At 38.1% G+C, this 24840-nt stretch overlaps 3 protein-coding genes and 1 pseudogene across 3 annotated transcripts in view; 2 read left to right on the top strand and 2 right to left on the bottom strand.

Moving 5' to 3' along the window:
* Positions 1–12367, bottom strand: part of Mekk1 (mitogen-activated protein kinase kinase kinase 4) — a gene marked incomplete in the record, with an annotated part of 63341 nt that extends 50974 nt beyond the window's left edge. Inside the window, 1 exon segment of the mRNA XM_074096687.1 lies at positions 12014–12367. Coding sequence (XP_073952788.1) covers positions 12014–12099 — 86 coding nt within the window.
* Positions 12368–16701: 4334 nt separating this feature from the next.
* On the bottom strand, positions 16702–19154 carry LOC141434507 (uncharacterized). Its single transcript, XM_074096931.1, has 2 exons — positions 19053–19154; positions 16702–17636 (listed from the first exon to the last, which is right to left on the bottom strand). Exon 2 carries the CDS (start codon positions 17634–17636, stop codon positions 16998–17000), a length of 639 nt encoding a protein of 212 aa, XP_073953032.1. The 5' UTR covers positions 19053–19154; the 3' UTR covers positions 16702–16997.
* Positions 19155–20430: 1276 nt separating this feature from the next.
* On the top strand, positions 20431–21668 carry LOC141434505 (uncharacterized). The gene is made up of 2 exons (XM_074096929.1): positions 20431–20540; positions 20622–21668. Exon 2 carries the CDS (start codon positions 20628–20630, stop codon positions 21588–21590), a length of 963 nt encoding a protein of 320 aa, XP_073953030.1. The 5' UTR covers positions 20431–20540; positions 20622–20627; the 3' UTR covers positions 21591–21668.
* Positions 21669–22286: 618 nt separating this feature from the next.
* LOC141434291 (uncharacterized) lies at positions 22287–24632 on the top strand (annotated as a pseudogene).
* Positions 24633–24840: the final 208 nt, after the last annotated feature.

The following is a 24840-nucleotide window of genomic DNA, read 5'->3' as shown; positions in this document are numbered from 1 at the left end:
GGGGTGTTATAAGTTTGAACGCTATCGTGTGTTGTGTGGGCTGTTGTGTCTGTCTGTGGTTGGCACCGTAGCTCTTAAACGGGTGGACCCATTTAAAAGCGTTTTTTTTTATTTGAAAGCAGGTTTTTTAGCGATGGTTCTTAGATATGTTTTATCAAAATAGGTTCAGCCGTTTCAAGATCATCAGCTCTTTTGTTCGCTGCGGTAGGAATCTTAGACGCATAAATAGGTATTTACTTTACTTACAAACATATTGGGACCTAAAAGTTTGTGAATCAACCCATGTATGATATATAACTATGCAAGATTATGGAATCCTCGGCCTGATGCTGCAGCCAGGATATCCAGAACACTAGTAGATACACTTGATAAAACCATAGCAGATATATCGTGTTTGGAATCATTTTGATCAGTAATTGATTCTACATACAATGCAGTGGTGGCAACACGACAAGCTGATGCTGCAGCCAGGATATCCAGCACACCAGTATACTCTTGAAAAAATAATAGAACATATGTCGTGTTTGGATTCGTTTTGATCAGTAATTGATTCTACATACAATGTAGTGGTGGCAACACGACAAGCTGATGCTGCAGCCAGGACATCCAGCACACCAGTATACTCTTGAAAAAATAATAGCACATATGTCGTGTTTGGATTCGTTTTGATCAGTAATTGATTCTACATACAATGCAGTAGTGGCAACACGACGAGCTGATGCTGCAGCCAGGATATCCAACACACTAGTACACTTTTAAAAAATAATATAAGTACCAGTTTAAAAAACATGAAATTAAAAAACTAATTAAAAATTTTAAAAAAACCCCGACACAAAAAACGCCAGCAAAAATAAAAAACGTCCGAAAACAAACGACCGACAAAAAAAGCCGCCAAAAAGACAACTAAAAATTTAAAAATAATTATGTACTACCTAGCTGTTGCCCGCGACTTCATCTGCGAAGAATTCGTTTATCCCTATCCCGCGGGGACTATGCCGATTTCCCGCAAAATCGGCCTAAGTTAATTTAGTATAAGTAATACAACATTATGTACTTAACTTTATTTTCCTGTAACCTTAGCGGTTCCCCAACACCGACGACGCTAGATAAAAAAAAATTACTAGGTACTTATACTAAATTAACTTAGGCTTATTTTGCGGGAAATCAGCATAGTCCCCGCGGGATAGGGATAAACGAATTCTTCGCAGATGAAGTCGCGGGCAACAGCTAGATAGTGCATAATTATTTAATTATTTTTTTACTTTTTAGGTTTCTTTTTTGGCGGCGTTTTTTTTTGGGACGTTTTTTTTATTTTTGCTAGCATTTTTTTGAGTCGGGGTTTTTTTAAATTTTTAATTGGAAATTCTTGACACAGTCCGTTTAAAAAAAGTACCATGAGACACTTGACACCAATTGACCTAGTCCCAAACTAAGCAAAGCTACACTGCTGTACTATGGATACTAGGCAACGGATAAATATACTGATATAGATCCATACTTATACTTATATAATTTTATAAATGCGAAAGTGTGTGTGTTTGTATGTTTCTGTGTATGTTTGTCCGTCGTAACGGATCGACATGATTTTTGGCATAGAGATAGTTTATGGGGTCAGTGAGTGACATAGGTTACTTTTTATTCCGGAAAAATGCCGAGTTCCCGAGGGAACAGCGCCCGATAACCGAATTTCACGCGGGGAAGCCACGGGCAAAAGCTGTAATATACATTTAAACATCCAAGACCCGAGAACAACAATTCGTATTATTCATACAAATGACTGCCCCGGCGGGAATCCAACCCGGGACCTCAAGCTTCCTAGTCAGGTTCTCTAACCACTTGGCCATCCTGTATTGCCATTTCATGACATACACTCTCGTTTACATTATGATTAGTGTTTTACAAAAATATGGTGTCCAGCACGACACGTGCGAGCACAATAAATAGGGTGGAAAGAATCAATGGACCCTGGACGGCAACTACCTTAAATTAAATCCTTACCTTAACTAATTAGCTAATTGTACTGAAAAGAAACATTCCTTTATTTTTAAAATTGAACAAAACTGCATTAAAAAATCTTGATATATAAACATCGCTTATCTCACCCGGGAATCGAACCAACTAAAAATTAAAAAATAAAAAGTGTCTATTTTATTATTTGAATCAATAGGATTATAGTCCAGGATATAAATTGTCTAATAAACATTTGGGGTTTGTTTGCTCCGCGTTGCATAAAAAAAATATTGTCCATTTTTAAACTTTTCGTCAGTAGGTACATACGCGTGTAAGAATTAATTATGCATAGATTTATTATTAACATTTAGCGATTTTCTTATAGAAGACTCAGTCTGTATAGCGTTATTTGTTTTAAAAAAATTCAAAAATTTGTCGCTTCCTACCTTTTTTGATTTGCGATTTTCTGAAAATTTTAAAGAGATATCAAAAAACGGATTGCGGCACAAGTCAGTACTAGCATAAACTGGAACATCGTTGAAAAAAATTTATTTCCAAAATGGCGGTGCTGAGATTATTTTTATTTTGCAATTATCTTTGAAACTATTGATGCTATCGACAAACAGTTTCGGCACAAGTGAGCACAACTCTAGCACAAACTAGCAGATTATATATTTTTTCGATTTTTCAAAATGGCGGTGCTAAGACGTTTGTTGTTTCGCGTTTTTTTTTTTCGAAACTATAAGCGATATCGAAAAACTGATTACAGCACATGCTAGCACAAGTCTAGCACAACCTAGCACATACGTAATTTTTTGATTTTTTTGACACCGAGTCCATTTTATGACATAGACTCTCGTCTATATTATGATTTGTGTTAAAAAAAATCTGTGTGTCATATCAGAATATGGTGTGCAGCACGTGCGAGCACAACAAGAACAATATATAGCGATTTTATTTTTTTTCAAAATTTCAAAAATATGTCGCTTCTTACCTTTTTTGATTTGCGATTTTCTGAAAAACTTAAAGAGATATCAAAAACGGATTGCGGCACAAGTCAGTACTACTTAGTACAAACTGGCACAACGTTGAAAAAATTGATTTTCCAAAATGGCGGTGCTGAGATTTTTTTTTTATTTGTAATTATCTCTGAAACTATTGATGCTATCGAAAAACAGTTTTCGGCACAAGTGAGCACAAGTGTAGCACAAACTAGCAGAGTATATTTTTTTCGATTTTTCAAAATGGCGGTGCTGAGACGTTTTTTTGTTTTTTCGTTTTTAACGAAACTATAAGCGATATCGAAAAACTAATAACAGCACAAGCTAGCACAAGTCTAGCACAACCTAGCAAAACTTTTTTTTTAAATTTGGACAAAGTGGCGGTGCTAGCCCAAAAAAAGTTTTTTTTGAATATCTTTTCCGTTAACTGGAATTTTCAAAAATGGATAACAGCACAAGCTAGCACAACCCTAGCACAACCTAGCACAACCATTTGTTTTTCGAATTTCCAAAATGGCGGTGCTAACTTCACTCACATAAATAAGACCAGCGCTGGGAATCGAGCCCAAGTCCTCGGCATTCCGTGCCGCGTGCTATACCGCTACACCACCGCTGGACAACGGTACAGACACGAATTTCTCCTAACCATATATCTCAGCCTGTTTGTTTCTTATTTAGTCACTTAAGCAGCGACACTAGCGACATCTATCTATGCTGTAGCCCTCATCGAGATACTTTCAGCACTCCATGGAACTAACCGCTCACTCGGACAAGAGATATCGTTATTAAGCAATCAAATTAAGATTGGTTTTTGGTATCTTTTTGTATTTTTTATTTCAATTCCAAACATAGATGTAAACAAACTGAAATATAGATGTACCTACAGAAAAACCAGAAAAAAAAGACCAGCGCTGGGAATCGAACCCAGGTCCCCAGCGCTGGTCTTATTTTTCTGGTTTTTCTGTGCATCTATATTTCAGTTTGTATTTTCGATATGGGTTTTACGGGATGACCGTAAAAGCACGTAAAAGTAACAAAAATTTGGAATTGAAATAAAAAGATTCCAAAAACCAATCTATTTTTACCATTTACATTTGTCAACTGTAAACAACGGACGTGGAGACCAATCATATCATATCCCATGTGAAAATAAATACGTTAACTTAGATGAGAGTATCGATAAATCGGTCTAGACTAGATAATCAGCTGATATAACTATAGCTACACAATAAAGAGTTTACAATACAGTTGGTTATTGACTACCGGTGAACTCTCTCCAGGTATAATTTATTGAATTGGAAGTTACTTTTCGCAGATCCATAGATACCTACACACTTCATACTCTATAGGAATGTAAGAATTTTTCGAATTTTACATACCTACATAATTATGTGATTGCGTTTAAGGTAAAAAACCGGTCAAATGAAAAAAAGAGGGTCTTGACAGATGAAAAGACAGACAGAGAGATGGACATACAGACAGACAGACAAAAAAATGATCCCATAAGGGTGCCGTTTTTCCTTTGAAGTACAGAACCCTAAACAAACACTATTAACTTGTATGTATATTCATCACTGAACGCCATAAACAAGCATAACACTTAACCACAATATAACAAGTTTCCCTAGGGAAAACTTGTTAAACTGTGACTTAACAGTTATCTTAAAAATGTTAAACTAATAAATGGGCTCTTCAGGTTGTCCATCTCTAATCAGGTTTTCTAGAAAAATTGATAAAACTGACAAAGGTTGTTGACATTATCAACTACAGACAGAATCCAGTAAGTTTGAAGAGTGACTTTGCTAAATTAAAAACACTTTGTATTTTCATAAACAGATTTTATCGTAAGCGGCGTCTATAATTATTATGCACGTCATTAACTGGTAACAAAAATGTTATTCCCCCACTCGTTAAAATACAATGGGCGAGCCGCCATTGTCCGAAAAAACGCTGGTAAGGTACCATCAGCCAAATAAGTGGTCTATCAATTGTTAAACAAGTTAAGATTGGTTTTTTGGAATCTTTTTGTATTTTTTATTTCAATTCCAAATTTTTACTTTTACGGTCATCCCGTAAAACCGAAATTGAAAATACAAACTGAAATATAGATGCACAGAAAAAACAGAAAAATTAAGACAACAAAACAAGTGTTAAACAAGTTCCTATCAAATGAATATGTCGCGAAAGTTGAACTTTCAAGTTGACAGACACGTCTATTGGCCCTAAACTACGAATTGCAAAATTCGAACCTCGTATCTTGCCGTCCTGCTGACACTTATGTTATTTAATACGAGAGTGAGAAGGACGGTAAGATACGAACTTCGATTTTCGAATTTCGTAGTAGCTCCCCGTCCCCATGCGCACGCGCAAATCGGTCACGGCCGGCCAAGGTCGCAGGGCACAGCAATTACCGATACTTACAAGATGCCACGGAATGAATCCGGAATATTTGAAATGAAATGAAAAAGTTTATTCGGGCCACAGACAAATAATAGGTACCTAAAAAAAGAAATAAACAAATATGTAAAAAAACTTAAATACGAAATACTAAGGGGCTGTTTCACACCCATTGATTAATTTTATTAGACGGATAAATATGTGATGCCGTCTCCGTCTATTAGAGCAAAATAAACAGCGACGGCATCACATTTATCCGTCAAATAAATTCAATCAAAGGATGGTGAAACAGGGGTTAAAAATTACAAATATTTCTTTGTGCCCGAAATGGTCCCGCCTCAGCACAAAATGCGGACTCTTCGGGTGGAGCCAGCGCTGGTCTTCCGGCGAGACCATTTTAGAGGGTCACAGTTTCGATTTGGAAGGTTAATCTCTTATCAAGTAGGGGAGTGGGTTGGGTGGTGCCCCAGGACGCCAGCGCGGAAGGCGGGGAGTCCCGACCCTGCATTGCACGGCCTCGTACGGGGGAGCCCCATGGGGGCGGCCAGAGAGCGCCGCGGATGAATCTAGCGGTACCCATGACGCTTGCACCAAAGGCCATGAGAGAATCTGTGGTCGAAATGGGAGTGCCTCAAGGATCCATTCTTGCCCCATTCCTGTATCTTATTTATGTAAATGACCTTACTTATATGGTAAGCCAAAAGTCGGGTATAGTTATGTTTGCTGACGACACGTCTTTACTGTTCAAGGTTAGTAGAAAGATACCGACTTCATTGAGCCCAATGAAACCCTGTCCGTGATATCCGCATGGTTTGCTGCCAATAATTTGTTACTAAATCCTAAGAAAACTAAATGTATTAAATTCTCGTTGATAAATTCATCTAGCTCGAATTCAGTTTCTAATATAAAGTTAAATGGTCAAACTATTGAATTTGTAAAATCAACAGTATTTTTAGGAATAACGCTCGATTCTAAACTACAGTGGGGACCTCACGTCACAGCAATCGCGGGTAGATTGAGCTCTGCTGCTTTTGCAGTTTGGAAAATACGGCAGCTAACCGATGTGGCGACGGCACGGTTGGTGTATTTTGCTTACTTTAACAGCATTATTTCGTACGGCCTTATTTTATGGGGATCTGCTGCAGACATTGAGTCAATTTTATCTTACAAAAGAGAGCAATTAGAGCAATTTATAATTTGAAGACGCGTGAATCTTTAAGATCTTTTTTTAAGGAAACAGATATCCTAACCCTGCCGTCGCTTTATGTTTTTGAAATAATCATGTATGTTAGGAAGAACATATGTGATTTTCCCACTAACGTCGATAAGCCAAAGGCTACTAGAAACACAGGGAAGCTTAAAGTTCCATCTTACAGACTGGCTAAAACCAAAAAGTCTTTTCTGGGAATTGCATACGTTTTTATAATAAAATTCCAAAAAATATTATAAATGAAACGGATACAAATTCAGATCTATTGTCAAGAAGACATTAATATCAAAGGCGTATTATAAAGTTAATGATTATATCATGGACAGGGATATTTGGAAATAATTCCGATCCGCATTAGCGATCCCTTCAAATAGCGAACCTACTGTGTTAAAATAAAGTTGTGTTAAATACTTGTGATGAATAGATATCATTTAATAATATTGTAAATCTGTTTTAAAAAAAATATATATACCTCGTTGAGTTTCTTGCCGGATTCTTCTCAGCAGAGGTTTTTCCGAACCGGTGGTAGATTTTTTTTTGACATTCATAAGTGCTTGTTGTAGCCTAAATTGAATAAAGATATTTTGACTTTGACTTTGACTTTGAATCTCGTCTATTTTTTGTTGGGAATACCACCATTCTGTGGGAAAAGACGAAATCCCTCTATTGCACTGAAAAGGGGGGATGCATAAGGCGCATTTTCTACACGTTAATATTTTCGACTGAATATTCCATTGAAGGTTTTTTATGGGAATTTTAGATTCATTAGATATTATCATTGGCTCTGTGTTTCGAATTGCTATAGTCACTTGTCGTCTGTCGTCGTCTGTCATCATCATCATCATAACAGCCGTAGGACCCCCCATAGACCTCTAGTAAAGTTGCTTCAGTTGAAGCGGGCCCCGATAAAAAAAAGTTCGGTTGTCGCCTATCACCTTGATGAAATAAGGAGCAAGAGTGACCTTGACTTTGCAGGGTGACCTCTACCGATGCATAAGTTGCCATAGATTTATCGCTCAAAACATTGATTCAAGACAAACTAACGCATACAGTCGACTATCATCATTCATAATCTATTAAAAACATATTACGACAAATTGTCTAATAGAAATGATTAACCGACGTCCTTGAGTGCGGCTTAATATATACAAAATTTCGATATACCACCAAGATCAACGGTCGTGTTGTCCACTACATCAATACACTTAGCGTATCGACTTTTGACACAGCATATACATTGAATATATATATTTACAACCATTATAATCAAGATAAAACTACTTCTGAACTTTACGCGCGACAAATAAGGATCCAAATGCATTGCGTAAAAAGTTGTTTGGTTTGGATTGGAATGCTAATGGATGATTGGTTTTCCCAAAGAACATTAATTCTTGGCATACTTTGAATATACAAACTTTAAAAGTATAGCTGCAACGATATTTAGCTGTTGTATTACTTGTAATAGCGCCTACTTACCTAGTATTTTTTCATTTGACTTTCATTTAACCTTTGAATTTCAACGTCATCAATAGCCTGAGATATTGTGTGTATTTTTGTGGCAGACCCTAATGTTCACGAGCTTTTATTTAATTTAGTTAAAGCGCTGGGACCCCACGGACCAAGGGTCTCAACGCCGAATGGGACAGAGGTGGCAGCTTCCTCGGACAAAAAAATAGCTTAGTTATTCAAAGAGCTAACGCTGCCAGCATCTTCGGGACCTTGCCTAAAGACTAACCCTATTCATAAACGACAATCAAACCTATTTTAGTTAAAATGCCGCTAAAATTCGTTTGTCCTTATCTGTCACTTTGACATTTCTATTTGTTAGAGGGACAAAGCATTTGTTAGTTAACATAGGCTTGTTAAGTTTTATGAATAAGGGGGTAAGTAATTTGTTTTAGTTTAAGGTTTCATTATTTTATTTTATGTAAGTATTTTTTTAGGATAGTTAGATATTAAATAATTAGCAATTATGTATATAGGTATTCATGTATGTATGTAGTGTAGGGGGACAAATCTTAGAAGCTAAATTCTATCCACTGTCTGTGTTCGGAGTGACTTGACATTTGGCATACTTCCCTCCATATCTCATGAGATATTGATCCACGAGAAAAAATGTTTATTATCTTTTTTGTATAGAATTTTATGTAGATTACACATGTATCCGAACATTTTTTGCTATGGGCCACCGTTTACGAGTTATTTACGAAAAACTAAAAAAAGGGACGTTTACAACCCCCTCCACCTGTTAGCAACACCACTCCCTAAAACTATGCCAAAATTCGCTTATACACGAGTTTTTCCCCTGATTTTCCTTCGTTGGTTAGCGTAATGTTTATTTTACAAGTAACTTTATCACAAGATTGGTTTTTGGAGTCTTTTTGTATTTTTAATTTCAACTCCAAATTTTGTTACTTTTACGGTCATCCCGTAAAATCCATATCGAAAATACAAACTGAAACATCATCTATGTTTACAGAAAAACCAGAAAAAAGAGACCAGCGCTGGGAATCGAACCCAGGTCGTCAGCATTCCGTGCTGCGTGCTATACCCCATTACTTAATAGCAACATCTTTTGTCCGGGTGAGCGGTTACAGATGGGGTGCTGAAAGTTTCTCAATGAGGGCTGAAGCATAGATGTCGCTAGTGTCGCTGCTTAAGTGAACTAAATGAAACAAACAGGCTGAGATATGTGGTGCATAGGAGAAATTTGTGTCTGTACTCCTGTCCAGTGGTGGTGTAGCAGTATAGCACGCAGCACGGAATGCTGAGGACCTGGGTTCGATTCCCAGCGCTGGTCTCTTTTTTCTGTACATCTATGTCTCAGTTTGTATTTTCGATAATGTTATCATTCCAACCGAAAACAACCAAACCAAATATTTTCAAGTTAATTGCTTGCTATCTACTGAAATAATCGGTGTTTAGTAGTAGTGTATAATAGGTATTGTTTTATGAATGCCTTTAGAATGCAATACGAAACGAAAACAATGCGAATCAGTCGCACATACGTTTTCACACTTAAAATGTCTTTTTTTAACATACCCTGACCTTTAACCATGTCATCCGACCATCGCATTAGTGGACGTCCTACACTTGCCGATTCGCAGTCTCCATTCGAGAACCATTCGGGCCCCAACGGCCATCCGAAAGGAATGACATCTTATGTAAAATTAAAGTTAAGATATATAAACATCTGTGTTGAGTAATGTATGCAATGGTATTATACAAGACTCCCACAAATGGAGAAATAATTAGGAAACACCAATTTCAAACAGTCAATTAGTCATATGTAAATGCACCATTAACCCTACAAATTATTGTAGTTTGGTTAGTTAATGCTCATTTACAGGTTTATCAGCCAAGTACTTGCCCCAGTCACAGCTATCAGTTGATGGACTGATTGCTTCCACTAACATGGAGATACGTAATCTGTCATGCTCAAAACGGAATACTAATTGCCAATAATATTTTTATAGTATACAGGATGGCCAATTTATATCGGTCAGTATGGGAAAGTCTGAAACTATACGACATACGAAAATTTCTTCTTAAAGAAAGCTCAGCTCGGGAATCGAACCCGGTTGTTTTGAAAAAAAAAACTTACACTATTTCTATTTAGATAACGATTGTGTAAGTTTTAAGAAGTAAATGTGTCCATGAAACATTATGTCTAAAATGAATAAAATGCATTGTTTTCACATACTTTAATTTATTTTAGTAGGTGTTCGAAGTTTTTTTTTTCAAAACAACCGGGTTCGATTCCCGAGCTGAGTACAGGTTTTTTTTTAAATGCATGAATGCAGTTTTTCTTGTTATTAAAATCGATGTCATGGTTCCTGAGAAGAAATTTTCGTATGTCGTATAGTTTCAGACTTTCCCATATTGACCGATATAAATGGGCCACCCTGTATATATGTCTGTATTAGGTACTAGCAAAACATCAAGTTCGGCAATAGTGGTGGTAGTTTTTAATCCCCGATGCAAAAAGAGGGGTGTTATAAGTTTGAGCGCTATGTGTGTCTGTCTGTGGCAGGGTAGCTATTAAACAGGTGGACCGATTTGAATGCAGTTTTGGAACCATTTTAAAAATGGATAGGTGTAAAAATGATAGTGATTTACGCCCACTTGCAGGCTTTTTAATCTAGGTTTAAGTGGTCTTAAGTCCTGTCAGATCCATACAAGGACTGTCAGTTTAAGCCTTAAATCGAGATTTAAAAAAGCCTACAAGACAACATTAGAGATGACTGTTTAACTTTTCCTTGCTGAAGATTTTTAACAAATCATCATTCTATCTTAGTAATATAATATGATATGTAAAGGGTGGACGATGGCTGCAATATGGTGACGAAAGTATAAGATAGATAAGAATTTTATTAAACATCGATTAATATTTTTGTGTAAAAATGTAGAGAAATTTGAGAATTTTCCTAATAATGGTGAAGTATCACTACAAATACGTACCACTTACATCTGTAGACATAAAGAGGTAATTTTCCCCTACATAAGTGGGTAGTGAACTTAAGGCAAAAAGAGGGATGTGTTGTAGACAGTTTATAATACTTCATGACAAACAGGGGGGCGCCAATGAGCAGCTGCCTATGACGTTGTCATTATTTAACCACCATTTAACCATCAGCCAAATATGTGGTCTACCACCCTAAAGTTGATAATCGTTTGCACATCATAAAACAATAATACCAATAGATGTATCTGTCAACTTGAAAGTTTTAAAGATGTAAAGATTATTAAATTATTGAACATAATAACATGGTTATTTAAGCAAGTTTGTATGCAGCTGCATTAGTATAAACTGAGTCGCAGCTGTTTACGCCCACCTCAATACATAGAAGTCATGTTCCACAGTGTTACATAACAGTATAAATAGAGAAACTTAAATTAGTTAAATTACCTTGAAAAGAGAGGTACATTTCAAATAGTATCCGTAGCACAAACAGAGCATATAAGTAATCCAAACAGTTTTAAATATTATAGGTAAACTTGTTCCCAGTACTCATACAATCTAGAAAAGTGTGTTAAATTTAACCAATTAGCTACCATTAACGTCGCTAAATTATCTAAAATTAAGTTCGACTTTAGCATCATATTCTTTTGATAGGAATTTGTTTAAAAATTGATAGAGCACTTATTTTGTGCTGATGGTACCAAATGATGTGCTGATACTTAAACAGATGAAAGTGTTGCTTAAACTGAACAACTACTTATTCTCCAAGGAACATAGGTTGAAAATAATTATTCTAATTGAATTAGTCTAATTACTATTAATTGTCAATTAACACGACAAAATGTCAATAAAACGTGTGATCGATGAACTTGAGTGCTATCAACAGCGTAACCTACTTAAGAAGCAATAAACCACTTGAATAAAAATCCCGATAAATAACTGCGTATCATACTTAACTTAAACAAGTTTATTTTTCAATCAAATTAAACTTACGGGTCTTCGTCTGAACTCGGATCTGACCTATAGTTGATTTGGAATCCGACGCCTTTCTTCCAATCCTTATCCAAAGACACATCCATGTTTTTTAATCTTAAATGGAAAGAGCACGACACTAAAACATGATTCCGATTGAATCTCACATACAAATTTACACTGTGCTAAATGGAGTTGTGAATGGCCGAAACAGGTAATTCTTTCTTTACACTATTGTTATAGAATCGGTTGAAATCACGGGTCGCGGTTCACATACGTTAATATAATTAAAACGGGTCATTTAGACCGACACAGCACGCGACACGTACACTCCGACCGACTATCTCCGCTCCGGTCTTCGTGTTTGATTTGACGCGACACCGACCGACACTGTTTTGACATTTGACTTTGACAGCTCGGGGTCATTGTGCTGCCAGAATATTGTTAAAAATTACTCTAAAAAAAAGTGAAAGATCACAATTCATTAATTGAACAAAATTTGGTATGTTGAAAGCATTACTATCGCGATTTTGTTAATTTCGAATCAACATTTCCTACCTATGTGCGCATAATATAGGAATGATAAATGATTATACTAAGTATCTGATCTGTTGGGAAAAGAACCACCTTGCCTAGATAACCAGATGGCTTAGCCAGATTTGACAGATGATGGTATTCTGCTTTTATTTTTTTCTTACAGTATTTTCTGTAGCAAAGAAAAGATAAATAATTTATTCGTGACAATTAACAGTTGGACAATGATATTACATATTATAAACAGGGAGTAGATAATATATGTTACTACCACCCCGAGTTGAAGATTCATAAACGACCCAATTGTCCCGTGTCGCAATCAGTTTACCTCAAACAAGCCACGGTGCGAGTAGTCCGTGATAGTCAATGTGACAGTTGAACAAATCAATGTAAAATGCTGTCGTGTGTGTTTCGAAAGTGCACAAATTATAGTGCTCGAGTGAATAAAGCTCAAGGGATCACATATTACATGTAATATTTGTTTTTTACTACGTATTTTTAGTTAATTTCTAAGTTTTTCGTAAAAAATACAAATGCTAAGACGGCAACATGGATTACAAAATCAGATGCGACAACGTAGGTATCAATATGGCCGGGTGAATCATATTATGATATGATACAGATATTGTGCTACGGCACAGATAGTAGTATTAATTTGAATAGTAATATTATTACTATTGAACAAAATAAAGTCCTAAAGTTCCTTAAGTCGTCTAAAAATATTATTAATAATAATATTATTACTATTGACACAAAGTGTGGGCCTAACTTTGAGCATTCTCCTTTGATACACAGATGGGTTGAACCGTGATGTTGAAGGGCTGGAATAGCTAATGAGGAACGTTAGTACCCCGTCAGTTTTAAAATTAACTATTCACAACTTTTATAGATTTCCTTCTAATGAGGTCAGGTCCTTCTAGTGCGGTTTATACCGTGTTTATTTTTTTTAAGCAGTTAATTTATTTATGTCGAAATAAATATTTCTGCTCGAAATTGTGACTTGTGTAAATCACTTAATTCAAATTTACATATATACAAAACGGATATAGTATCAAAATATTTTGCCATGCCTACTAACATACAAATTTGGTCACCACATCTAACTAAACACTCTTTTTTTTTGTTTGAACAAGGCGTTCTTCTCTGCTTGTTTTTGTTTGAATTTGCTTATCATGGTTAAAATAATCTGTGGCACACCACTTTTGATTATTTCGCCCATGTATTGTTGAGTTTATACCACGAAGGTATAAACTCAACAAGTCACAGAATAGATAATAGTACAAGCTCAAGTGTCTGTTTTCTTATACTCTTTGGTCTGATTGCCCATGACATTTGAATAATGTAGCCACTCAAATAATAGCTAGGTTCAGCTTTCATTAGCCAAACTATAGGAACATAACAAACATATCTATGCTATGAAATAATTATCATTGCAGTCGGATCTACAATTTGGCCACTATAGGATTATTATGTCAAAGTCAATATTAAACAGTATATTTGACTTTGGCATAATAATTGAAGAGCCGTCTGTTAAATGTCACGGTCGAATTAAAAAAAAATAGAAAAAAAACACCGGCTTTTGTCAACTTTTCCCTTACTTTGATAAAAAGTTTATAACATGGCAACATTAGGTGCCCAGGCATAGACAAAGTACAAAGATGTGGTTATAGACAAAGAACAAAAACAAATAAAGAGTATTTATTTTTGAAAATTATTATTAAAAGAGTCATTAACTAAAACTTTCAGCGCAGAGGTTTTACTTAATACACCGTTCGAACAAATAAATAAAATTTACTTATGTATATTACAAATTATTGTAATATCAAAATATTGTTACGCAACAGCAAACATTTGCATAAGGCTCTTTTTAATTATCGTCACTTGGTCATTTTGGCAATTGCTTCTTACAGTAACCTTGGTGCTTGCAGTAGTAAAAATGTGTCAACCTATAAAAAAAAGAGGCGCTCTGTATCCAGGAGGCCCATACAGGTAGCCAGACATGTATGGATAGTACTGCCGAGGTTCTGGCTCGCTCATGACAGGCCATTGCATGTGGTAATGGTAGGGCTGGTAGTTGATCCTCCTGGCCGAAGTCGAGATGGCCATTAATAAGAATACTGTTAACGTGGTTAACATGTTGGTTGGTCCAGTATTACCTATTTCTGAAACAAAATGTCTCAATCAATACAACTATTACGTGTTACTGAGACGTGGCGAACGATTAATCTGTTTACCTACGGTTGTGAAAGACTGCAAAATCATCATCATCATCCCAGTCTATATATACCTACGTCCCACTGGGGCATAGGCCTCCGCTCAAATTGAGAGGGCTTGAACCGTAGTCAGGCGGATTGGTAACTTCAGACACATTATGGAGGTTTCCTCACGATGTTGTCCTTCAAAGCTCGTGGTAAATTCATGTAATTTCGCAAATGAATTTAAGAACTCAGAGATGTGAGCCCAGGGTTGAACCTAGGCCACGGCACGGACTACAGATTCTGTCTTATATTCTGTAGTACAGAATATAAGAGAAATAGTTTTTGTTATTAACAAGGCCGGCAACGCATTTGTGACTCTTCTGGTGTTGCAGGTGTTCATGGGCAACGGTAATCGCTTACCATCAGGCGATCCGTGTGCTCATTTTCCCCCTATTCCATAAAAAAAAGTAGCCTTTAGGCATAATAAAAGAGAACAGGTATGCACTCTTCGACCCTTTAGGAGACTTCTGCCTACTCCGGCGCGGACGCTTAGGGTTGTCGATGTCTATTTTAGATTAATTAATGCGCATATACTCACAACCTTTTACATTTATAAGTACTCAGTTACCTAAGTAGGTGTCAAGTGTAAAAATAAGTATCTATTCGAACCACTCAAAAATAATGTTACCACGGCCTTATTGCGTCAGAATAAGAGTCTGTGGTACTTTTTTAAACTTTGAATAAGTTCATATTTTTACAGTTGACTACCTATAACCTAAATATTAGTCATGGGCAAAGTGGCAGGCAAAAGAGCAGTTGATCGTAGGAAGTGGTCGTGGCTGCGTATATCCGGGAATCATTATCATCATCATCTCAGCCGTAGGACGTCCACTGTTGGACATAGGCTCTCCACTCAGACCGGTCTTGTGCTTTTCGGATCCACCGCGATCCCGCGATCTTAACCAGGTCGTCGCTCCACCTTGTTGGAGGCCTACCGACAGCTCGTCTCCCGGTCCGCGGACGCCATTCGAGAACCTTTTGACCCCATCGGACCTCCAGTTGCTTCGGTTGTCAGCGGCCTGCATCCACCGTGAACCCGCAGCTTTAACCAGCTCATCCGTCCATCTTGTTGGTGGACGTCGTACGCTGCGCTTGCCGATCCGCGGTCTCCACTCGAGAACTTTTCGAACTCGAGAATATCCGGGAATGGGCGGGAATTGAAGAGCGCCGCAGAGCTTTTCAAACTGGCAAAAGATCTAATCAGGTATGCGGAGCTGACTGCCAACCTTCACTAAGTGGAGAGGAACTTGAAGAGAAGGAGAGACCTTCTAACTATTAGCAGGAGATCAATTAAGTGTAAGTTAAGTAAGTAAGTAGAAGCCGTGGTGGCCTATTGGTTTGACCTAGCCTCTCAAGCAGAGGGTCGAGGGTTCAATCAAACACCGGCTCGCACCTCTGTGTTTTTCTAAATTCATGTGCGGAATTACATTTGAAATTTACCACGAGCTTTGCGGTGAAGGAAAACATCGTTAGGAAACCTGCACAAACCTGCGAAGCAATTCAATGGTGCGTGTGAAGTTCCCAATCCGCACTGGGCCCGCGTGGGAACTAAGGCCCAAACCCTGTGCCCAGCAGTGGGACGTATATAGGCTGGGATGGAAGTTAAATAGGTACACTCGCACCAACTGAATCGTGACGTGACCCACTGTGGAACCTTTTCGTAGAAAATGGCATAGTGACATCGCATTGCTTGACAAGGAAATTTATTATGACACTTACTGTGGATCCGAACGAGAACGGTGGACCCGGAATCAAATGCTTCGACTGTATACTTACTTTTCAGAGCAGGAACATTCTACTATTTCTACTACTCGTACAGCTGCACAAGTACGAGTAGGTGCCTACAAAACTACCGTTCTTATGTAAAAGGCCATTGTTTCATTGAAAGGAATTCATGTATGGAATTTAAAAAGGAAGTAATCACGTATACAACTTTAATCTGTATAAAACTTACAAAACACGGCAAACTAAAAGAGTAAAAATACAATTTACTTAGCAGAAAACTCGAAGAAGCGTAATTTTTTCAGCTTATAAATAAGAAACGCCTACAATATAACGGTGTAGGTACAGTCGAACAAACTGAATCATTTACTAGGGTAATCCTTGTGCTACTAAAGTAATGTTGACATTCTATACTTTTGTCAAGAAAATTATAGTCAAATCGATTTGTAAAGGTTCCACCCATGTACATGAATCAGTTTGCTCAACTGTAATTAATCGCCCCGCCGCTCCCGACGGTGCTTCTTCTTTTTACTTCCGTATTTCTTCTTCAGCTGTCTCAGCGTCATCTCTTCACTCTTCTCGGCTTGAGTATCTGGCCTCCCCTTCTCCATATCCAGCCAGTCTTTAGCGCGATCCTTCTTTATCTTCTTCTGATAAATCACATACCCATCCTTCGTCACATAAGAAACAACTGGCGTCAAAACCTGATGTCGTTTCTTCTTCGAACCCCTGAAATCCATTTCGCTGCTGGATGAACTAGAAGTCGAACGGCTATCGCTGTCACTGGAGCTTGTAGATTCTGAATCGCGAACTCGTATTCTTTGTCTCCTCCTTCTTGGTCTTTTCTTTCGCACAAAGCTGTCAGCTGTTTTCGAGTGGTACGGCATTACTACTACTGGCATCCGTTGCTGCTGCATCATGTTCATTGGTAGCCCCATAGGCATTCCTGGCATACCCATGGGTGGCATGGGTGGCATCGGCATACCCGGCATGCCCATCGGGGGCATCGGCATAGATTGCATGCTCCTCGGCTGAGGATACGGCCCTGGGGGGTGAGGAAACTGGGATTGCGTCTCCAGGAATAGATGGAGCAAGACAGCGGCACATAGTGCCAGGGTGTAGGGCTTCATCTGAAAGACAAAGGGTTATTTACTGATTTACTTCTAACCGGCAGGTGTTTTTAGGGTTCCGTACCTTAATAGGAAAAAATGGAACCCTTATAGGATCACTTTTTATCCGTCTGTCGGTCTGTCTGTCTGTCAAGACCCTTTTTCTCAGGAATGCGTGGAGGTATCAAGCTGAAATTTATACCAAATACTCAGGTCCACTGTCCCTCGGAAATCAAACTTCTAAGGCAACGCAATCAAAAGATACAGCCGTTTATACTGCAAATTTTCGACATTCGCAAGGGAATCAAAACCTACGGGGTACTACCCGTAATCTTGAAATTTGGTACGAAACAACGTCTTAAAGCACAGATAAAAGAACAATTGCGTAAAGCATTGATTTTTTCATAATTTGTACAGAACCCTCGGTGCGCGAGTCCGACTCGCACTTGGCCGGTTTTTTAATGTAATAGTAGACAAACGAGCAGACGGTTCACCTGATGTTAAGTGATTACCGTCGCCCATACACATCCGCAGCACGACCAGGGCTGCAGATGCGTTGCTGGCCTTGCAAGAAATGGTGCACGCGCTTTTTGAAGGTAGCCATATCGTAGTGAGTTGGAAAAACCTCGGCCGCCAAACTGTTCCATAAATTGCAAGTGTGAGATAAAAAAAGAACGCTTAAACCACACGGTGGATGACCGCCACCCATCAAGATGATGATGATTACATTCAATAATCAATAATTATTTGATTATGGTGCACAGTACGAACTAAAAAAAAAACAGCTATAAGGTGCCGCTTGTCATTCTGCTTAGTAAATTTTACTAATTAACTAACTACTACTACTACTAACTACTTCTTAGCTTGTGTTGCAAACGGTATACCTATCTGTAACAGTGTCTAAAATATTTAGCATTTTGTTATACTTTAAACTTATTATTTAGGTAGTACGAACTCTCTATCATCTGTATTTTTTTGGAATAGGCTAATTACTATCTTTAATTTGATACCTTTGAGTATATAAAATACTCAAAGTTTGATACCCATATCGTTACAATAAAAAAAATGCTCCCTCCATCATTTTTTGTCTTGGACGCTATTTTGTAATCTCTCTAATATATAAAATTCTCCTGTCACAATGTTTGTACGCCTCCGAAACGGCTTGACCGATTTTTATGTTTTTTTTATGTAGTTATATTCTATAGGTCTGGAAATAGGACAAACTATTCTTCATACTTCTACGCGGTCGGAAACGCGGGCAACAGCTAGTATTATATAGATACTGCCTCTCCGACAGTTTGCCGAATCTATAATGATACCTCATACGTTCAAAACTGTCCACCCGTATTAGCTACAGAGAGGACTAAAAAGGAAATAGACATACATACGCTTGAAAAACATAACCCCCCCTTAATTGGGTAAAAATAAACAATTTACCTTTTAATTGTTGTATTTCTTTGCCTCATACCCAATTAGTGATATTACCTCCAGCCACAGCTCACGCTACCGTCTCAGCAATTGACGACAATCAAGCACTACACCTTTATAAATACTAACCAGAAGTACAAACACAATGAGTGTTACATGAATCAAAATTATGACCCCCTCAATTTTCCCTCCGGCGTCTTACGTCAAAGTCGTAAAATGTCCAGTGTCGAAATTGCGTCCAGATCGTAAGAGGTCCATGTCCTTACAGCGTCTAAGTCGTGCCACGTCCAAGTCTCGGGTGGTTCAAATCGCGAAATGTCAAAGTAGTAAAATGTCCAATCTTTACTAATGTCTGTCTCGGACGGTCCCAATCGTGGAATTTCTAAGTATTAAAAACCGGCCAAGAGCGTGTCGGACACGCCCAAGATAGGGTTCCGATTAGCCATTACGAAAAAAATCAAATAATATTATGTGCGTTATAACACAATTAAAACACTTACTACAGTCTTAAAATCTATTTTTTATAGGCTTTGACAATGTAGCTACATTGTAATTTAACACCATTTTACATAACCAGCACAAAAAGAAAGAAAAGAAGGAGACAATTTTTTCCTACTTTAATGATATTTCTATAATTTCTAAGTATAGTAATACCTGGATCACTTTTACTATCAGTTTAGGTTTCAAAAAATTAGGTATGACGTCGAGCGAAGCGAAGAGAAGTGTAATAACGCGCGAACCGAGCGAGCAAAGCGAGCGCGCTGCGGCATCAACAAAAGTAGCGTCTGGAGGGTTATAGGTTATGCACGAAGAACAAGGGCATTTACTTTCAAGTATTCGTCGTTTGAGTTCTCAGGTTTCCCATCTAAACGCCTTGATATAATTTTCATTTCATACATTCGAACTGTATTATTGCTTTAACAGCAACAAAGGAACGTGGATAATCTTTAACACAGTGTCTTGTATATTTTCTTAGCTACAATGATACTTTCTAGCGAATTTAAAGATAGAATTCTAGGTTTTATTTGGCCCGCAACCTCATCTACCGTGAATTCATTTCTAGCTAACCCGTGGGAAATAAGCAATTTTTCGGGGTAAAACAATCCTATATCCTTCTTTTGGTTTCAAATTATTTCCAAATCAAATTGCATCTAATTCAGTTAAAAGCGGGTTAAGAGTGAAGAGTTAATACGTAGACAGATAGTTCATAGACAGACTTTCGCATTTATAATAATTATAATATAGTAAGGACTACTTATATTTACCACTTACTTAACTACATAATATTTTTTTGGGAAACGGTTACGTAGAATTTTCAGCGAACAATGTTGGTATTGTGTGCAAATTACATAAGGATAAGCTACCTATATCAAAGGAAATCGGTCTTATTGTTCTATTCGAGGCACCTGACTCTCGCAGTTTACATAAAGGCTTGTAATCTTTCTCTGTTTGCATTGCTGATGTGTGGTTTGAAGTGGCGCCAATGGGAATAAATAGGTAAATTATATTTAATTCATTAATCAATTTTATAAAGAAATTATTCTGAGGTTTTGCTAATGTTAATCCTTTACCTTGCAGATAAAGATGTGCAGGAGACTGCATTACTGCATTATCTTGATTACGTCGGTCTTCGCAAAGGAACCTGAGCTACCGCTATGTCCAGCAAATTTCCAATTCCTTCCACAGCAACTGCCCATGCACTGTCGCTTGCCTTCAGTCCCTCATCCCATGCCACCGGCCCCGTTCCCACCTTTTTTCCCTGGCCCAAATCCTGACAGACCACCAGATCGCAGTCAAGCTGTTCCTATGCCTCCTATTCCTAGCTTCCCTCCAGGACCACCGGGATTCCCTCCTGGTATACCCCCTGGGCTCCCGCCAGGAGTTCCCCCTGGTTTTCCTCCAGGTATGCCCCCCGGTATGCCAATGGGCATGCCAATGCCAATGCCAGGTGCACCACCATCAGCAAAGCTGCCAGTTATAGTCATGCCATTCTATTCTCCTGATCCCGGGTACAAGCAAGCACCAGCTCCAAATCTCCGACCGCGGCCGAATAAGAGACGAGTAAGAAAATGGCATGAAAGCAGTTCCACGGAGACGGACACATCTTCATCTGACACTGACTCCTCCGGCTCTGATGTTGGCTGGTGGAAAAAGAGAAACAGGTGGTCAGGAAGAAGAACTATGGAACGACACCGGAGAAGAAGGCACAAGAAAAGCAGAGAAAATCTACTCACACCCATCTTGCAATACGTTAATAAGGATGGTTACGTTATATATGAGAAGCAGATTTCTGAAGGAGAAGCAAAAGGTTGGCTAGGACCAAGTTCTAAACAAAAGGATGACGAAGGAACTATGGCATTGGAATTACCTGATCAGGGTAAAGTGAAAAGTCAAGAAGAGGAACAAGTTGTGATTGTTACTACCCAAGCTCCACAAGAAACGCCAATGGTACAAATAAAGATAAAGAAAAAAACAGTTAAGAAACATCACCACAAACCAAATCGCCTGATCGAACAACCTGTAACGACACAGGAGGAGCATCATTAAGTTTAGGGTCAAGCTTATACTTTCTCACTTTTGTATATCGTTTGTTATTTGTTTGTAAATAAACCATGAATTAAAGTTTTTCATATTTTCATATTCCTATAAAAATAGAAAAAACTTGGCTTAAGTAGAAGATACAAGTCAAATGGAATCAAAGATGTCATCAATGTAAATGAAACACAGATGAAAAATAAAGGTAAAACCTGGTAATAGCTTTAGGTACACTATCCAAACGCATAAAATATAAATGTAAATATATCATCAAACATACTTTGGTTAAGTAAGTTTCTTGAGTTATCTACGCTTGCTGCTTGCTTGCGTTTATTATTATTTCTGTTGTTCCTTTAATTTATATGGTCGTTTAGAGCTTACTCGTAACGAGACTTTTTTAATACTGAATCTAAAGAAAGTTTTAAAATATTTCAGACAATTATTGTTATTATGACATTAAAATAATTTAAGAAGTAATTTTTTTTCAACAAATATAACTTGTTCAAAATCTTTTAAAGCAATCAGAATCACTAAGTAATTTCTTATTTATTTTTATTATTTCGGTCTTTAATTGATTCATTGTATAATAAATAATTCTATTTCAAAGTCAAACTACGAAACAGTAGTCGATTCCAAGAAAACTGCTGCTTACGAATGTAAAACCAACCATAAACATTTTATGGCCAAGAAAAATCAAATGAGTCGTTTTGTTACAACACCAAGGCGAAAGATTTTCATTCCGTCCGCTACAATGCTGCATTGCACACCGCTACGTCGATATACATGTGATTGTGTAGGTAAACGTGGACGCTAACAGTTGATTCAAAACTCAACCTGACTACCAAAATGGCTTGTGTAAGGATTTTCACATATTTTTATTCAATTTCAATAAAAAAAATATCAATGACATAATTTCAATGTTGTTGCAGACGGGACTAATGACACTGATAATAACAGTGGGCATCTTGCACACAGTTGACGTGCAATTCATGTATCCAGTGCAGCAGCCCATGTACATGATGCCACCTCCCCCGCCGGTGCCCGTGCCAATACCATTCCCCGTGGCTGTGCCCTACAGAGTCACGCAAAAGCCTACCACTACCACAACGACGATGAAACCAGAGGAAAGCGCTGAAAAGATAGCCATACCGATCGCTGTGCCTATGCCTGTGCCTTACGCGGTGCCAGCTGCTCCCCCCCCAGTGTTTTGCGTCAGCAGACCCCGAGCTCCAGGATGCCCTCCGTGCCCACCGTGTTCTTGCAAGCCAGTCTGCACTCCAGCATTCTTTTCATACTGCTCTCCGTGCCACCAGTTATGCAGATGCCGCTATAACGAAGCTCCTTTGCCTATGCCGCCTGCTTATGCACCTCCTCCTGCTCCGGCTGTAGTCGTAGTACCTTTCCCCCCTCCGCCTCCCCGTTTTCAACCAGTGGAACGTGATTGTGATCGCAGAGTTCGTATCCATCGATCAAGTACTGAAGACGAATCATCAACTTCAACGGAAACTGATTATGAGTTTTCCGAATCTTCATCATCCAGTGACATTAACACTTGGTTAAGGGGAGCTCGAGGCAGAGGATTTCGTACTCATAAAAAATCGCATAAAAAGCGTCGTGTTCGTCCTAAATCTTTTAAAAGACATCGTAATCGTTATAAAAATCATCGGAGACTTTTAGGCCAATCAGAAATCTCGAATATGGGGATAGTGATACAGTCAAGCCAGTGTTGGCGTATGTTTCCGAGAATGGCAAGATTGTGTTTCGTAAAACGATCAATGACGAAGATGCTGCTATACTAATGACTAAAGACTTTGGAGGCAAAGAGCAAGCAAACGGGATGAGTGGTCGACGCGTGGTAGAAACCAAACAACTATCGGGACAAAATAAAAAAGTGATATTCAAGACACCACCACACAAAAGAGTCAGTAATCTATCAGTTTCTTTCAGTTTGGTTTAAATAGGACGATGTATTTGGTTTACAATACTTCTTTTTTACAATAAGGTAAGTACCTATGTATATTTAAATGCACACAGTAATGAAGCCACCATTGAAACCTGAAATTTAGGGAAATCATTGCACGTGTGACTTACGCAACGATGTTTATCACCTAAACAATAAGGCTCTCGGGCATAAGAATGAACAATCACACTGTTACAAACGAAAGTTCCATTGAACTAGAATCCACATCTACAAGACTCATTTCCAACATGAGGCTGCACCGCTGCACGTTACTATTACATCACAAATCGATATTACTTCTTTCACTGGTGTTCAGCTTTCAAGTCACATTAAGTAATAATGATCCAACTCATAGTAAAGGATCGATCTTTGACGTAATAGGAGGGTCATTACAGAAGATCCTAGGACCTCTATCCCAGAAAGGAATCAAAACAGATGTTCAAACTGACGCTAGTGCTGTTGATAAATTAAGCGCAGAGAAGACCTCGGCAACAGCTTCAAGGAATGTTTCAGTACTTGATTCAAGACGGCAAAATGTAGAAACGCTGCCAACGTTCAACGCTAATATGAGTGTGGCAGTAGGAAACCCTTGTTGCACCGCAGCTGGCTGCATTCCTCATTGCTCATTCCCTAGCATTCCTGTACCAGTGTTGCCAATGTATCCACCACCACCACCGCCAGTGGTGTATTACGGACACACGTATTATGAGCCAGTGGTGCACAATCATCCTCCTCTAAAAACGATTCAGAAGTTGATAAAGAAGGATGAAATGAGACTTCACAAGTGGCGACACCGCGGCAGAAGAGAAAGCAGTGATTATACGGACAGCAGTGATTATTTTACAGATTCTAGTTCCAGTAGCGATACGAGTTCTGACATTGACTATTATAGAGATGCAATGCATATCAGAGCTCGTTAAACTCCAAAGTGTGTAAGAACCACTTACTCTAAAATGTTCTTTATTGAGAACACTGGACAGGACAAGGACGATGGCAACGACTCAAAACTTGATTGATGAATATTTATAATTTTTGATAAAAAAAAAACTAGTAAAATTGAAAAGTTAGTTAGTTAATAAAAACAATTATGATAACTTGCATTTATTTAATTTCATTTTCCAAGCTAGTCCAAGAATAAATTGACCTGCACCTCGACGGTTGAAAGGCTATCTAAGCGACAATTTTTGAGAAATTGAGTTATGTTCCTTCTTTCTGTAAGAAAGGTTGCCTGGAAGAGATCGCTCTTAAGCGATAAGGCCGCTTATTGCTTACCTTGTAATTTTCTCTGTTTGTACCATCAGC

This window comes from Choristoneura fumiferana, chromosome 13 (genome assembly GCF_025370935.1).
Source record: "Choristoneura fumiferana chromosome 13, NRCan_CFum_1, whole genome shotgun sequence".
Taxonomy (NCBI): Eukaryota; Metazoa; Arthropoda; class Insecta; order Lepidoptera; family Tortricidae; genus Choristoneura; species Choristoneura fumiferana.
The sequence above is the reverse complement of the archived record's forward strand: the minus strand, read 5'-3'. Positions and strand labels throughout refer to the sequence as shown.

Bases quoted from the DNA above. Each gene is read 5' to 3' on its own strand.
- LOC141434507 (XM_074096931.1), bottom strand. From the start codon at position 17,636: ATGAAGCCCTACACCCTGGCACTATGTGCCGCTGTCTTGCTCCATCTA.
- LOC141434505 (XM_074096929.1), top strand. From the start codon at position 20,628: ATGTGCAGGAGACTGCATTACTGCATTATCTTGATTACGTCGGTCTTC.